Source organism: Peromyscus maniculatus, chromosome 8, assembly GCF_049852395.1.
Source record: "Peromyscus maniculatus bairdii isolate BWxNUB_F1_BW_parent chromosome 8, HU_Pman_BW_mat_3.1, whole genome shotgun sequence".
In the NCBI taxonomy this organism is placed as follows: Eukaryota; Metazoa; Chordata; class Mammalia; order Rodentia; family Cricetidae; genus Peromyscus; species Peromyscus maniculatus.
In genome coordinates, this window is record NC_134859.1 from 102,144,337 (window position 1) to 102,160,000 (window position 15,664).

Here is a 15,664-nt window from a genome sequence, read left to right on the forward strand (position 1 = left end):
CCCCCCCCCCCCCCCGACAGCACAGGCAGGCAGGACCAGAGTCCTGACTCTGACCTGAAGCCCCAGGCTCTTCCCAGCTGCCACTCCTGGTCCACCCCATCCTTCAGAAAGCAAAGGTTACAGTGCTTTCCAGGGGGCCGATAGGCGTGTGCTTGGTGCCCTACATCCTGAAATGCTTTCCTGGCCAAGTTTAAACATTCCAGATGAAGCCGAACTGGAGAAGGTGTTGAAGTTCACCGACTCGGCCCCTCTTCTGCCCATCCCATACCTCCTCTTCTCTTAGTCTTTGCAGTTAGCCTGAAATTCTGGGGGGCCAGAGAGCATCACTCAGAAGCTGGGAAGAATAATCCATACCTGTAACCCGAGCACTTCGGGGAGCCCAGGCAGGAGAATCCAAAAGTTTGAGGCCAGCCTCTGTCATACTACAAGAATTGGTCTCAAAAGAACGAAAAGGGGCCGGGGGAAGGGGGGAGGCTACCCCATGATGGAGGCTGTCTCTAGATGCTGTCTCCTTTCACTCTTACCTGCAAATCTAGCCCTCAAGATGTCATGCCTACATCACAGGTGAGGGTGGCAAGGTGCCCCATGTGGAGCAGGCTCAAGGTCACCCACTCCTCGAGTGGCCAAAGACTGGCTCTTAGATGCCCAAAGTCTTGCCTGCCTTCCCCCATCCCGTGGCTCTGAGCACCTGCTGGGCCAGTCTGGAGCAAGCACTACAGACGCCTAGGGACTTACTGTCTGGGCTCCTGACAGCTCCCTGCCCTTGGCCTTCAGGGTTTTACCTCTGGGAAATAGGAAGGGCCCGCCCCTCACCAACATTTCTGTTTTTGCTTCAAAAGAAAAAGCTAAGCTTAGAGATAGAGGATGGAGAGGAAGTGTTGGAAGACCATGTCGGAGAGGAGGAAGAAGTGGGTGAAGACGCAGGTGAAGAGAGAGAAGAAGATTTACCCACCTAGGGCGGCCTCTGCCCACAGCCCTGTCCCTTTGGGTCCCCTGCTGGCCTTCTCGACGCCACCACTTCTGACAAGTGCAAGCTGAGTTTCTTTCTTCGATAAATTTTGATGGAGACAGATCAGGGACAAGTCACTGGCCCACACTGGGGCCAAGGCCCGGGTGCACCCCTTTCTCGGGTGGGGGGGATAGGGCTTGTCTCTGTGCTAGCTCCCTTGGCCTCAGCTACACTGAGGTTCACTCTGACTCAGGGCCCACACAGCCTTCAGTTAGACTCTAGAGAGATCCCTATTCTGCTTACCACAGGTTCTCCAATTAGTAGTTACCAACGCCTTTCTCTAGAAGCTTCCAGAGCTCAGCTGAGCTTGCCCTCATGGTACAGGGGCACCTACAGAGGGGGAAGTTTCTTTCTCCCTCTCCACTTCCCTCACCTACTTTCAAATAGGAACCCAAGCTTTGTCCCCTTCTCCAGTGCCTCTCCCAGCAACCCCCAGGGGCTATCTAGACATGCAGCCGCATGAGGGTGATCTTGAGGGAGTAAGTAGGATAAACCTGGCTTGCCCTGTACGTGCATGCATGCTTTTTATTGCTATGTATCTTATGAAAATTAAATCAGTGATAACAGCAACCAGTGTTTGTCATGAACCCCATGCTCAGGGCTTCTTGTTGATCTCATACAATTCTTTCAAAGTCCCTGAAAGGTTTGTGTTGATCAGTCCTGATTTTACCAAAGAGGAACCCGAGGCTCCAGGAGAGTTACCTGGTCACAGGTGCTGACGAGTGGAGCATGGATAAGAGTTCAGGCAGTGGACTGGGGGCCTGGTGCTATGCAGGGCAGTAGGCCCTTTGGGGTTAACCCCTGGGCTGGCCCCCAAAGCCGTGGCTCCATACAGGAGTAAGTGGGTAGAGGGCACCCCAGAGCCAGCTCTGTACCCATACAAGTCCCAGAGGGTCATGGATTCTGTGGCTGTCAGCAGAGATTCAAAGTGCCTGCATTAAGAATAGTATTGGCTGGGCATGGTGGTACATGCCATTAATCCCAGCACCTGGAAGGTAGGATGGATCTCTGTGAGTTCAAGGCCAGCCTGATCTACAAAGTGAGCACCAGTACAGCCAGGGCTACACAGAGAAACCCTGTCTCAAAAACAAAACAAATATAAAAAACAGAACAAAGGCCTGGGAGCTAGCTAGCTTAGTCAGTGCAGATCTTGCTGTACAGGCAGGAGAACCCGAGTTTGATCCCCCAGAACCAAAGTATGAAAGCCAGGCATGACGCCATGTACTTGTAATCCTAGCCTAGAGGGGTGGAGGCGGGCCAGTCCCTGGGGCTCACGGCCTAGCCAGCCTAGATGAATCAGTGAGAGACGCTCTTTCAAAATAAGATGGATGCCATCCTAAGGAATGGCACTCAAAGTTGACCTCTGACCTCCACATACTAGCATTCGGATATTTTGTGAAGGGAAGACACAGGTCATTTCTTTTGCCCGAAACAGTGAGGGAACATGGAGTTGTTGCATTTGGCTAGACTTTGATGTCAGTAGTCCTTGTTCATGTTTACTGAGGGTTCAATCTTCACAAGAATCCTTCCACTCACACATCCCCAGTATAGCAGGTGACAGAGAGCAGAGGAACTTGCTGGGTCTTGTAAAAGCAAACGATAGAGCTGAGAGTTCAGCTCAGGGTTGTTCCTGATCCTTAAGCATGTATCACACACCCTGAACTCTGGGCTCCTCCCTCCAGCCTCAACAGTGGGCTCAGCAGGGACCCTGCTCCCTACCTGCTGCTGCATCAGCAGGCAAAGGGTACTGGAGGAAGCAGAAGGCTCCTCACCATAAGATGATGGAAGGAGACACGGGTCCCACCCATGCTGCCCTAAGGGACTCTCTTCTCAAAGGTGTGATTCCCTGCGGGGTGGATTTTGCCACACTGGCAACATCTGGGACATTGTGAATTAACACACCTGGTAAGTGAGTTATTCCTGGCATTTCACACAGAAAAAGCTGGGTATTGTACTGCTCAGCATTCTAGGGTTATCAGGATTCTAGACCTCCACCACAAAGAATGGTCTTGTCCAAAATGTCAGGAGAAGGCTGAAGTAGAGCCTGCCTCAGCTCTGGATCCAAACCCCAGCACTAGAGAAACTAGGGGGTAGGTGGCACACCAGCAATTCCAGCACTCAGAAAGAAGAGGCAGAAGAATCAGACATTCACAGTCTCTATGTACCAAGTTCAAGGCCACCCTGCACTGCAAGAGACTCTCACACAAACAAGCAAAATGAGATGGAGTCAGGGTGCAGCAACCCAATGTGAGAGCAAAATCCATCAAATGGAGTGCTCTGGGGGAAAAGGCAGCTGCTTGCTGACTTGGGCACTGATGGGCCGCTGTGAGGGGCTGCCACTCTGCACTCAAGGCAGAAGAACATTCTTTGGCCATTCTGGAATGTTGGCCTTCGTTTTGTGCTAGCGGGCCACCTGCTAGGGCCTGAAAATCCTTTCCTGTGGGTACCACTGTGCCACTGTGACAGGAGGGCATTCCAGAACGAACTGTGGGAAGACAAAAGCCTGCGGACAGTGCCGGCCAAGGGGCTGGAGAGCTCTGTGCACACGGTGTCCCCGTTGCCAGCCTTACCACAATGACCTTCTTTGGCCTCGTGCCCCTGACAGCTATTGCCCATTTCCCTCTGTGGTGGTCAATCTTTGTAGGATGAAAAGGGCCCAGGAAAAACACCCTGACCTTGACTTGGGAACAGGGATTGAAATCCCACCAATCCCTGAGCCCCCTGAGCACTAAATCCTACCAATCCCTGAGCACAAAAACCCACCAATCCCAAGCCACTCTAAAAACTCTACCCCACTCCCAGCCCACCCCCCATACCCCCTGCAAGGAACCCTATATAAGCTCTGTACTACCTTGTTCAGTTTGCTGAGGCCTTACCCTAGAGGCAGCCACCCTCCTGGAATCTTCTCTCCCAATAAATCTCTTGATTGAGATTTGGGTTAGGACCTTCTTATACAGGAGTGGAGCTGAGCAGAGAAATAACAACTTTAGCTGGAGCTAGAGCAGAGCAGAACTGAACCACTCTGCTCTGGGAGGGGAGGAGACTCGGGCTGGGAAGGGACTTCCCCCTAGCAGAGTTGTTACACTCTGGGGGACCTAACCTGAGCTGTAACGCTTTCGCTGGGGAAACTTTCCCTTAAGTGCTTAGGTGGAGCAGGGCTGGAACACTTCACCAGACCTGAGCAGAGCTGTAACAACTTCTCTGGGAAATCCTCCCTTGCCGGGCAGAGTTGTTACAGGCTGCTACACTTACAGTAACTCTCTAGTATTCCTTGGCTTCCGACTGCCAGGATCCCTTTCCAGGATCCCTTTCCCAGATCCCTTTCCATCCAGGCTGCAATGCTTACAGTTTTCACTGTCAACTTGACTAAATTTAGAATCACCTAAGAGCCATAATTCTGGATTTATCCATGAGGGTGTTTTCAAAAAGGTGTAACTGAGAGAAGACCCACCTTGAATGTGGGTGGCACCATCCCATGGACTCAGGTCTCAGAGTGAATGAAAAGGGAAACATGGGAAAGCCACCCAATGCCTGTATCCACCTCCCTTTTCTGCTTCCTGGTCCATCCAGCTGTGAGCAAGCAGCCTCACATGTGTGCTGATGCAGCCACAAGCCACCTGTACTGCTACACATTCTCTGCCTTATGAAAATAAAAAAATACATACATAAATAAAAAGATTTATTATTTTTATTTTATGGCATGACTGTTGCCTATGTATACATGTACCACAGGCATGCCTGGTGCCCACAGAGGTCAAAAGAGGGTCTGGAAATGCCAACTCCAGGCTAGTTATGGAGAGCCATAGTAAGCTGCATGAAAGGTGGCCAGACCCCTGTGTCCACACAGTTATATGTCCCCATCCTCTGCCAGTGATAGTGTCACTGCAGCCACCACAACCCTGTGACTACCAGGTCAAGCTGCCCACCATTTCTTCCATGAGGCCACTGGGTGCTGGGGTCCCAGAGCAGGATGCTGAGGGAAAACCCTGTCACCCTTCATCTTTAACCAAATAAAGCAGCCCCTAGGCTTGATGGAATGGGCACAATGCTGAAACAGGGGATGACTGCTAGTGCCCTCCCAGGGTCAGATAGTCAGTCATCCCTAACCAAGTCAAGAGAAGCATCTCTGAGTGCTAGGGTCTGCTGATGAGCTGAGAGACTGAGCTGGGAGCCAAGGACAACAGGGAATTTACAGTTGGGACAGGAATAAATCCAAGTGGGGTGCTTACTGCCTGGCTAACAGTAACTTTGCTCAGCTCTGAGCTGGGTCCTTGACATGGAGTGTTTAAAAAAAAAACAGATGGTGGCAAAAGAATGAAGTTTTGTTTTGCTTTGTGACAGGGTCTCATGCAGCTCAGGCTGGTCTTGAACTCTCTATGTAGCTGAGGATGATCTTGAACTCCTAATCCCACTGAGTGCTAGACTTACAGGTGCACACCACCATGCTTGTTTATGCAGTGCTGGGGATGGAAGCCAGGGCTTTATGAGTGCTAGGCAAGCACTCTACCAACTGAGCAACATCCCCAGCCTCTGGGGTGACTTTTTTTAAATGTATGCAGTGTTCTGCCTATGTGTACGCCTGCACACCAGAAGAGGGCGCCAGATCTCACTAGAGATGGTCACGAGCCACCATGTAGTTGTTGAGAACTCAGGACCTCTGGAAGAGCAACCAGTGTTCTTAACCTCTGAGCCACCTCTCCAGCCCCCTGGGGTGACATTTTTAAGCAATACAGGGCATTATGGGAGGGATAACAGGAGGAAAAGTCCTAGATTCTCAGGACTATAGGGAGAAGCTCTCAGGTGCCCTCCATGAGAAACTGACAAGCTGAGACCCCAAGGGGAAGTGTGAGGCAGCCAGGTGCTGTACAGCATATTTCTGTACACATTTGCACACGTGTGCCTGCCCACCTGTGTAGACATGTAATCATACATCAACCACGGTGGCTTTTCCATTAGCAAAGGCAGGGCTTGTAAGTAAGTGGGTGAAGATTTCAACAAACCCAGAAAGTCTGAGCTCAAGTCGGCTCATCGTGACCCTTGATAGCTGCAGCATCCCAACACTGCCCAGTCTGAGAACTCTCATGAAAACAGGACAGGGTGTTGCCATGAGCTTCATCCACATCCCCTAGAGGGGGAGAAGGGGGTTAGTGACAGTGTAATGGGGTTAGCATCAGAATCAGTGTGGAAACTCACCTCTGAGTCGGAAGATGTTTCCAGAAAGGTTTACCAGAGTGGAGAGGAAGCACCACGAATGTGGACAGCACCATCCCCAAGGGCTGGAGTTCAGGACCAGATAAGGAAAAAGTGAGCTACACATATTCCCTCCTTCTCCTCCCCTCCTCTCTCCTCCCCTGTCCTCCTCCTCTTCCTCCTCCTCCCCCCACTCTTCCTCCTCCTTTTTCTCATCCTCCCCCTCTTCCCCCCCTCCTCCCTCCCCCACTCCTCCTCTTCTTCCTCCTCCTCCCACTCCTCCTCCTCTGCTTCCTTATTGTGGATATAATTTTTGCCTCATGCAACAGCCACCACCATTTATTTTCTTTCTTCTTTTTCGTTTTGTTGGTTTTTTGAGACAGGGTTTCTCTGTGTAACAGCCCTGGCCATCCTGGGACTTGCTCTGTAGCCCACAGAGATCTACCTGCCTCTGCCTCTCAAGTGTAGGATTCAAGGTGTGTGCCTGGCCCTGCATGTTGAACTGAACTCCCAAACTTTGAGCCAAAACAAACATTTTTTTTAGTTTCTCTTGTCAGGAGTTTGGTCACAATAACTGAAAAATAATGACTACAGCTTCAGTACAGAAGAGAATGTTTGCAAGTGGACATGGAGATGAGACTCCATGTTAGATGGGCTGAGACCTCTAGCTCTGAAGTGATTTGTTTTGAGATGAGGTCTCTCTATGTAAGCCAGGCTGGCTTCAAATTCACTACAATTCTCCTGCCTCAGCTTCCGGAGTACGGGGATTACACATAGACACAGCCATACCTGCCTCCAAATCTGCTTATGTTTTACTCATCAGTCACAATGGGCCATCTTGGGTGGGGCTCACGGATGTGGAGGAATAACAAAGAAAAAGAAAACTAGACAAAGCCCAACAGACCAGAGACCTTCCTGAGTGACCCGAAGAGTCGATCCTGGGTCTAAAATGCTAGCTGAGTGGGAAGTGGTGGCACATGTTTGTAATTTTATCAGTTGGGAGGCTGAGACAGGAGGATTGTGTGTTTGAGGCCAGCATGGACTAACAGTCTTGGCTCTCCATCTCAGAACAAAATGAACAGGTAGGAAACATTCTGAACTCACAGCCGGTTCCATACCACCCATTTGCAAGCTGGCCAGTCTCTGAGGCTGCTGGGGCCAGAGAATTGGGCAAAGCTGGGGACCCCCTGCAAGAGACTTTGGGTTCCAAGCTTAGCTTGGATTATATATTTATCAAACTCAGGGCTGCCGGCTGCTTCCTGCTGCTGTTTATTAATAACTATCCCTAACACAAGCTCCTGGGGGAAGCCCAGGAAACCAGTCCCAAGGCACGGGTGACATCGTGCTCTGCCTCTGGGTGTATGCCAGGCGGCCACCACAGCCCCAAGGGATGGGAGTGCTGACTTTTCCAGCTTCTTCCCTGAATTGGAACCCCACTGAATCTCCCTCTCTGCAGGGCCTCTGGGCTCAGCTTTAGTGGAGACAGACAGCACAAAGCACATCACTATATTCAGGAAGAATTCCAACACCATCCAGGGGACACAATGAGGACGGAAACACCAGACTCCCAGAAGCTAGGCAGGTTGAAGAAGAAAGCATTAGGACTAGAATCCTGCTTTGCCCAGGCCTCCTGAGGGGAGGAAACTTTCCACTGGGCTCCGAGTTGTGGAATTGTTGCTACTAACAATTGCAACTGTTTATCCATTGTTCCACTCGAGTTGGAATTGTTGCTACTGTTACCAACAATTGCAACTGTTTATCCATTGTTCCACCCAGTGTAGAACTGTTGTACTGTTATGAGCAATTGTTTATCCATTGTTCCACCGGTCACCTGGCCACCTGGTGAGCCTTTTGACATTGCAAAGTGATGCTGTCATCTACAAAGTTCACAGTGGAGAACTGTGCGATGCAGTTTTCATTGGGGGGGGGGGGAGTGTTTGTTTGCTTTTTAATTTCAAGAAACTCTCCAACCCAGAAAAAAAAAACATAAACAAGCTGGGTGGTGGTACATGCCTTTAATCACAGCATTTAGGAGGCAGAGTCAGGGGGATCTCTGAGTTCAAGGCCAGACTGGTCTTCCAGGACAGCCAGGACTACAGAGAAACACTGCCAATAAATAAATAAATAAATAAATAAATAAATAAATAAATAAATAAATAAATAAATAAATAAATAAATAAATAAATAAACTTGTCATTTAAAGGAAAGACTCATTTTTAATGGTGTGTTGTTGTTGTTGTTGTTGTTGTTGTTGTTGTTGTTTGTGGTGGTGGTGGTGGTGGTGGTGTGTGTAGGTGCCTAGGTCAGAAGCATCCGTTCACTGGTGCTAGAGTTACTGGCAGTTGTGAGTTGCCTGATATCAATGCTGGGAACTGAACTCAGGTCCTCTGCCAAAGTAGCATGTGCTCTTAACTCCTGAGCTCTTAACTCCAACCCCCTCCTCCCCCACAAAAATATTTTTACTTTAAAAAATTACTTTTATGTATTATGCATATGTACTAGGGTGCCCATGTGGAGATCAGAGGACAACATTTGCGAGTCAGTTCTGGCCTTTCCACCACGTGGGTCTCAGGAATTGGACCCAGGTAGTAAGGCTTGACTGCAAGCTCCCTTACAGGACAAGCTCCCTTAGAGGACAAGCTCCCTTAGAGGACAAGCTCCCTTACAGGACAAGCTCCCTTACAGGACAAGCTCCCTTACAGGACAAGCTCCCTTACAGGACAAGCTCCCTTACAGGACAAGCTTCCTTACAGGACGTGCCATCTAGAGGGCCCTCAGAATGTTTTAAGTAAGCTTGACTGTGTTGACCCACATCCACAACTAACCTAAGTCAAATGCAACCTGGGGCCAGGGTAGACTCTCCTGGGTGGTGCTAGCCTGGCAGGCAGTCTGGGTCCATCCATTTTGACCTAGATTCTGGGTTTATGCCTCAGGCGTGGTTTGCTAGTGGGCCAACACCAAGGGGACTTTTCCATAAGACACATCCCACCAAGCCAGGTGCCACAGGGTGCGGGCACAGCTCTTCACCCGCGGTCTCATCCTCCCTGCCTCTGGACAGTGGGTGCAGCCATCCACACCCTAGGGCACTAGCCTCCACAGCCGCGATGCCCGCATCGCTCATGGAAACCCGAGGCTGCTGGGAGCGCTCTGGAGACGCCCAGCAACAGTCAGGATGGCAGCAGATGATCGGGGCAAGGGTGCGTCCTCCCAGCGAGTCGCGTGCCAGGCGGATGCCGGGAGCGCAGAGGACAAAGCCAGGAGCCGCGAGCCTGGGCACGGGTGTGTGCGGAGGAGCCACCAAACGGACGCCGCTGGGCCGGAAGGAGGCCCGGACGCTGAGGCCGGGAGTCCACTGAGTCTGACAGAGCGCTTCAGCTCCAGCAGCAGTAACTGCAGCAGCAGCGCAAGCCCGAGGGGCGTTCTGGGTGGGAGACATCTTGCTCACCCAGGTTCAGGGGGCGGAAAGCAGGGGGCGGAGCGAGCACAGGGGGCAGGGCTGAGCCGGCCGAGCCCTCCCGGCCCCGCCTCCTGGTCAGCGCCCGGGCTGCAGGCGCGTTGTTGGTTTCGGGTTGTCAGGCAGCGGAGGCGGAAGAGCGACCCGAGGAGGTGACCACGGTGGAGGTGCGTCTCGGCCATGCCAGGTGTCGCGGCCTGAGGCTCTCCACCTGCCGCAATCATGAAGGACAATGGCGACTCCAAGGACCAGCAACTCATGGTGAGACCCCCTACCAAGCTCCTTCTTGGTCCCCTCCACCAATCCTGGGACCTGACAGCCTCACACATTAATGTCCACTAAGAAGACACGTGAGAGACGGGGGTCTGGGACTGTGCAGAACAACTTTGCCCAAGTTCTAGACAACAGGTGGCCAGAAGTATGATGGCACCTCCTGAAGCTGAGAAGTTAGCACCCCACTTCCCTCCCTCCAAGAAGAGCCTTCTTTGGGCCAAGACTCAGAGGTCAAGACCCAAAAGAGGCCCGAGCTGTTGCCTGAGAAAAAAGCTGGGAGTATTCAGTGAACGAGAGAACTTAAACCCAGCCAGGTCTTGCTTTAAAGAAGACTGGAGCCACAGATAAGGAAGATAAAAGCCCCCGCTAAAACAGAGCCAGCACCAAGTCTGGAGTAGCGAGTTACCAGCTGTAACCCAGGCTCTGTCTAAATCAGGACTCCAGATATTTTAGAGAAATGCTGGAAGCCACTTGGATAGTCTCTAGGGTCTCCTGGCCTGTGGTGGATGAAAATATGGCAGGGAGGGTAGGGGTAGGACCATAGGCAGAGAGAGATTCCTGGCTATCAGTGATGGAGGCTGAAACCACGAGGAGAAGTCTTGGTACTTGGGAGACCGGTGGAGATCTCCCTCTCCTAGCCCCTAGCCTTTGATCTGTGCAAATGGTCCTGCAGCAGCCGAAGATGATGGTAGCCAGATGGCAGGGCAATGTTACTACAATGCTGCCTCTATGTAGGGAACCTGCTTCTACAAAGAGAAGGGAAGCTTGGATCCAGCTCCGGGGGCCAGTCCCAGACTCTGTGGCACTCTCACTGGATGCAAAAAGGGCTTCTTTGAAAGGGTTTGCTCCAGAATGTTCGTTGTCTTTAGGGCAGGGATGAGGGTTCTCCCTCCTGCAAGGAGGTCCAGCCAGGAGGCTGATAAGGACAATCTGGCAGCCTGTGCAGATGAAATGAACTGAGGACCCTTTAGGTCCACCTAGCATCCAGCAGAAGAGAATCTCCCCACTCCCTAACTCTGTTCTTCTTTTTTTTTTAAATATTTATTTTATATACATAAATATTTTGCTGCAAGTATGTCTGTATGGGGGAATCAGATCCTCTGGAAGAGGAGTTATAGACAGCTGCCATGTGGGTGCTGGGAATTGAACCCGAGTCCTCTGGAAGAGCAGTCAGTGCTCTTAACCGATGAGTCATCTCTCCAACTCCCCCCCCCCCAACTCTGTCTTTTGGGAGACACATGTATAGGGTGAAGACCCACCATCTCTCTCACTGGCCAGGAAATAAAGAGCAAAGAAAATCCTTGGTGACACTCTCCTGGGAGTGTTAGGATGCCATCTCAGGTTGTTAGGATAACAAGGAGAAGATGTCTATCCCATCATAATTTCCAAGCCATTCCTGTCATAACCCACCACCCTTCCCAGCAGCACCTCACTCACAGATGCAGACAGTTGGCCCTGGTCCCCAAGACTCCAGATTTAAGCCAAAGGGAGTAGCAAGTGTTTAATTTGGGCATGTGACTGATGCAGCCTGTGTAGACAGTTTCTCCCCTGGGGCTCCCCCTGAGGTACAGGCTTTTGAAATGAGACATAAACTCAGACTCAGCCAGACACCCTATGGACCTGCTGCCCTCTGCCTTAGGCAATGCCCTCGACTCACAGTTTTCTTCAGAACCAAGGAGTCAGAGATGGCTGGATGCTGGAGAACACAGGGCTGTTGGGGAAGGAACTCAAAAGACCTCCTCCCTCCCTCCATGGCCAAGTGTGGTCCTCCTAACCCAGGGCTCTAATCTTCCTCCCAGGTGGCACTAAGGGTCCGGCCCATCAACGTGGCTGAGCTGGAGGAGGGAGCTACCCTCATCGCTCACAAGGTGGACGAGCAGGTACTTGGGCCCGCAGCCAGGCGCTGCAGGGTGGAGCCCTGCTCAGCTTGCTTGGCACACCTGGCAGGACAGCAAGAGCTCCATATCTCACCACAGCAACTTCTGGGTGGGCTATCCACAGCATCACCAAGCTTTCTTCTCCCGGGAAGACTTCCTAAATCAGCCCAAGGAAAGCTAAGGGCGTTCAGAGCCTGGGTGGGCCCAGAACATAAAATATATCTTGGTGTGTATGGTGTGAATTTTCCCATCAAATACGCCTGCTATCCACAGAGCACATATTTAGGTGGTCTATCAGAAGCTCACCTCTAGAACATGCAAAGTTGGCAAAGCCCTTCACCGTCTGCTCTCCTGGTCCTCATGTCACCATGATGAGGGAGGGCATATGTGGCAATAATTATTCATAAGGAACCTAAAGCATGCTGGGAGCTAGGAAAGCCCTCCAACATGAAAAGCCCCGCCCTTCCTCTGTTGAAGAAGTTTACTATGGGGAGAGGCGCTCATAAGAATGAAAACAAATGAAGATTTGCAGCCTAGGAGGGCTAGAAAAAAAAAGAGCCTGGTGCCAGGAAAGGAGTAAGGGGCACTGGACTGAGGCTCCCTTAAGAGAGGGGTTAGGGAGACAGCTCAATGGTTAAAATGCTTCCGCATGGGCATGAGGAGTTTGGATCCCCAGAACCCACATAAAATGCTACAAAAATGTTTGTGGGTGTGGTGGCAGTCTTGGAAGGCAGAGACAGGGAACTCGCAGAGTGAGCTAGTTGACAAGAGTAGCCGTATCGGTGAGCTTTGGATTTGATTGAGAGGTCTTCATGTATGATGTGGAAGAGTGATCCAAGAAGGCTGAAGAGTAATTCAGGAGAAATACAGTAAATTTTGACATCAATTTTAGACGTGTACATGTGCATTCAATGCACTCATACCCACATACATGCAAATGCACACACACACACACACACACACACACACACACACACACACGTGAAAAAGGAGAAAGAAAAAGACAAGGAGAGGTAGCGATGAACCCAGATATGGTGGCATGTGTCTGTAATCCCAACACTCATGAGGTTGAGGCAGGAGGATCAGGAATCCCATGCTACCATGTGCTTCAAATCAACATCCTGTCTTAACTGGAACTGGAGTGAATTATAAAGAAGAGATCTTGCTGGGTGGTGGTGCATACTTTTAATCCCAGCACTCAGGAGGCAGAGGCAGGTGGATCTGAGTTCAAGACCAGCCTGGTTTACAGAGTGAGTTCCAGGACATCCAGGTCTACACAGAGAAACCCTGTCTTGAAAATGATAATGAGAATAATAACATGATGATGATGATGTTGATGATGATGATGATGATGATGATGATGATAAAGAGATCTTTAGGGATGTACTCAAGAGGGAAAATTGCAACCAGAAGGATTTGCAGTGTGCAAGACCCTTGAGGTGGGGCCACAGTGCAACTTCATCATTGAGAAAAAGCTACTGTGGCTCAAGGAAAGGGGTAAGAGGCATGAGGTAAGGTAGGCCCAAATCAAACTCTTGGTCAACATGGTCAAGATGTCTGTTTTGTGTTGGTTTGGGTAGGTACTTGGAGACTCAGGTACTAGAGTGATCCTGGGCACAATGGTGGGGACTGGAACAGGTTTGGTGTGGCAGCCTGACAGTGGCCCTAGCCTGTGCTTCAGAGCTGTGTGGCTGGCACTCTGAGTGCCAGGGCTCACTGCCTGTGAGGTGGGCTCCAGGGTCAGGGAGCATGGAGTGAGAGCTGCAGGGCTGAGAAAAGCTGTGGGCAGACGCTGCCCAGGCCAGGTCCTTTGGGCTGGGCTCAGCAAGGCCCAAATGATTTTCTCCTTTGCTCCTTTCCTCAAAGCCCTTGGGGGAAATGGAGGTGCCTGGAAGAACCCCATATGGTGAGCAGGGGCAGAGAGAATGTGCGTAGACAGCGTAAGAGTCTCAACTCTGAGTGGGGAAGACAGCCACTGTCTTCTTTTTCACTGGTTTGTGGTATTTGATGTTGTGTGTGTGTGTGTGTGTGTTTGTTTGTTTGAGAGAGGGTCTCATATAACCCAGACTGGCCTTGAGCTTACTACATAACCAGAGATGACCTGATTTTCCTGACTCTTCCTCCCAAGTGTTAAATTTATAGGTGTGCACCACCTTTCTCAGGTTATGAAATGCTGGGGATTCAACCCAAGGTTCTGTGCAGGCTAGGCAAATACTCTACAACAAGATTTCTTTCTTTCTTTCTTTCTTTCTTTCTTTCTTTCTTTCTTTCTTTCTTTCTTTCTTTCTTTCTTTCTTTCTCTCTCTCTCTCTCTTTCCTTCCTTCCTTCCTTCCTTCCTTCCTTCCTTCCTTCCTTCCTTCCTTCCTTCCTTCCTTCTCTCTCTCTCTCTCTCTCTCTCTCTCTCTCTCTCTCTCTCTCTCTCTCTCTTTCTTTCTTTCTTTCTTTCTTTCTTTCAAAAAACTTTTATTTTTATGCTAGAGTAGGGCTAGGGATCAGATGCACACACATCACGGTGCATGTCTGGAGGTCAGAGGGCAATTTCGGGAGCTGGTAGTCTTCTCCCACTGTGGCTCCCTGGGATCAAACTCAGATCATCAGACTTGGCATCAAGCAACTTCACCAGCTGGGACCCCCAAAAGGACTTCTTTGGAAGGTCTTTACTTGTGCCTGCCCAGTGCCTGGTGCACAGAAGAGCTCCATGGATGTCAGTTCTGGTCTGTAGAGAGGGGGTTCCCCCAGAGCTGCTGTGTGGGCCGTTGAGAGGGGACGGCTGGGAGAGTCAAAGCACTTGGGGGGAGAAGCCTCCTCCTAGACAAGGCCACTCCCTATATGTGCATCTGCCTCCAAGGATATCAGGTTCGTGGTCTGGGACAATGGTGTCTCTCTCGGCTGCTCCTGGCTCCGGGCCACCTTGGGGGTTGATCAATATGAAGTGATGGGAACAGTCCCTGTTAAGTGCCCACGCCTGCCAGACACTGGCTCCTTCTGTCTATGAGGGCAGAGGGAGGCTGCCCGGCCTGGCTCCAGCTTACCCCAGGGAGCTACACCTCCCACCAGGCCAGAGCTGGGCCAACCCAACAGTCTGTTTCTTTGTCCGCCGAGGCTCTCAGAGGGCTGTCTAAGCATTATGGGCTCTCCACCCTGCCCCCTGCACACTTTGCCCTCAGCTCCCCAGGGGTTTGTACGGGAGGGCCTGGCCTAGCCCCTCTGGCTGCCGCCTGGGAGTGGCGACAACAATAGCCAAGTTGACAGCCTCCTGAGTAAGCCGCCGCTTGGCACCTAGGCCCTGGCAACTAGGTGTTTAAGTCACGGGAATCCAAGAACCAACATGGAGGAGAGACTTCACTGCCTCCTGCTCTAATCAGCACCCTGTCCCCGTCCCCCTCTCAGAACCCTGCTGTTCGTCTGTCCCTCTCCAGGGACGCCTGGCCCAGAGGAGGGCTCGGGGCTGTAGCTCAGTCAGGCCAGTTTTCTCTCTTTTCTTCTCTCTGAGGACGTCGGGCATGATGGCTGGGCAGTGGGGTGAGCTGGGAGCTAACCCGGGACAGTATGGCAATGGTGATGTGGCTGGGCACAGTGGTCTGCACAGTGCCCTGCCCCTTCTGAAGAAGAGGTCAGGTAGGGTGACTATCCCTGGGGCTGGGGCTGCCATGGCCTCTGTGTCCTGGCCCCTCTGAGGGGCTCACCAAGCAGACTCCTTAGGGCCTTGGGTGGTAGGTCCTGCCTCTCGCTTCCTGTCTCTCCTCAGAGTTGAGTGGGTTCCTCTGCGGGTATCATCTCAGAGTAAGGTGATCCAAGGCTATAGTACAGTCCCTCCCAGGGGCTCAGCCAGCCCGTCAGTCATCAGCAGATAGTGGGTA

The 15,664-nt window shown here is 51.4% G+C and overlaps 2 protein-coding genes across 10 annotated transcripts in view; both read left to right on the forward strand.

The window, feature by feature from the left end:
* The window catches only part of Dnai2 (dynein axonemal intermediate chain 2), a 33,943-nt gene extending 32,363 nt beyond the window's left edge, over positions 1 to 1,580 (forward strand). For all 4 annotated transcript variants that reach the window (XM_006970640.4, XM_076543676.1, XM_015993630.3 and 1 more), the window contains exon 13: positions 840 to 1,580. In XM_006970640.4, the coding sequence (XP_006970702.1) occupies positions 840 to 956 (117 nt within the window). In that variant the 3' untranslated portion in view covers positions 957 to 1,580. The remainder of the gene's footprint in view (positions 1 to 839) is intronic.
* Positions 1,581 to 9,440: 7,860 nt separating this feature from the next.
* The window catches only part of Kif19 (kinesin family member 19), a 26,965-nt gene continuing 20,741 nt past the window's right edge, over positions 9,441 to 15,664 (forward strand). For 4 of the 6 annotated variants that reach the window (XM_076543679.1, XM_076543678.1, XM_076543677.1 and 1 more), the window contains exons 1-2: positions 9,477 to 9,914; positions 11,726 to 11,806. In XM_076543679.1, the coding sequence (XP_076399794.1) occupies positions 9,876 to 9,914; positions 11,726 to 11,806 (120 nt within the window). In that variant the 5' untranslated portion in view covers positions 9,477 to 9,875. Of the gene's footprint in view, positions 9,915 to 11,725; positions 11,807 to 15,664 lie in introns of all 6 variants that reach the window. The other 2 variants (XM_006970434.3, XM_015993615.3) reach the window with 2 other exon arrangements.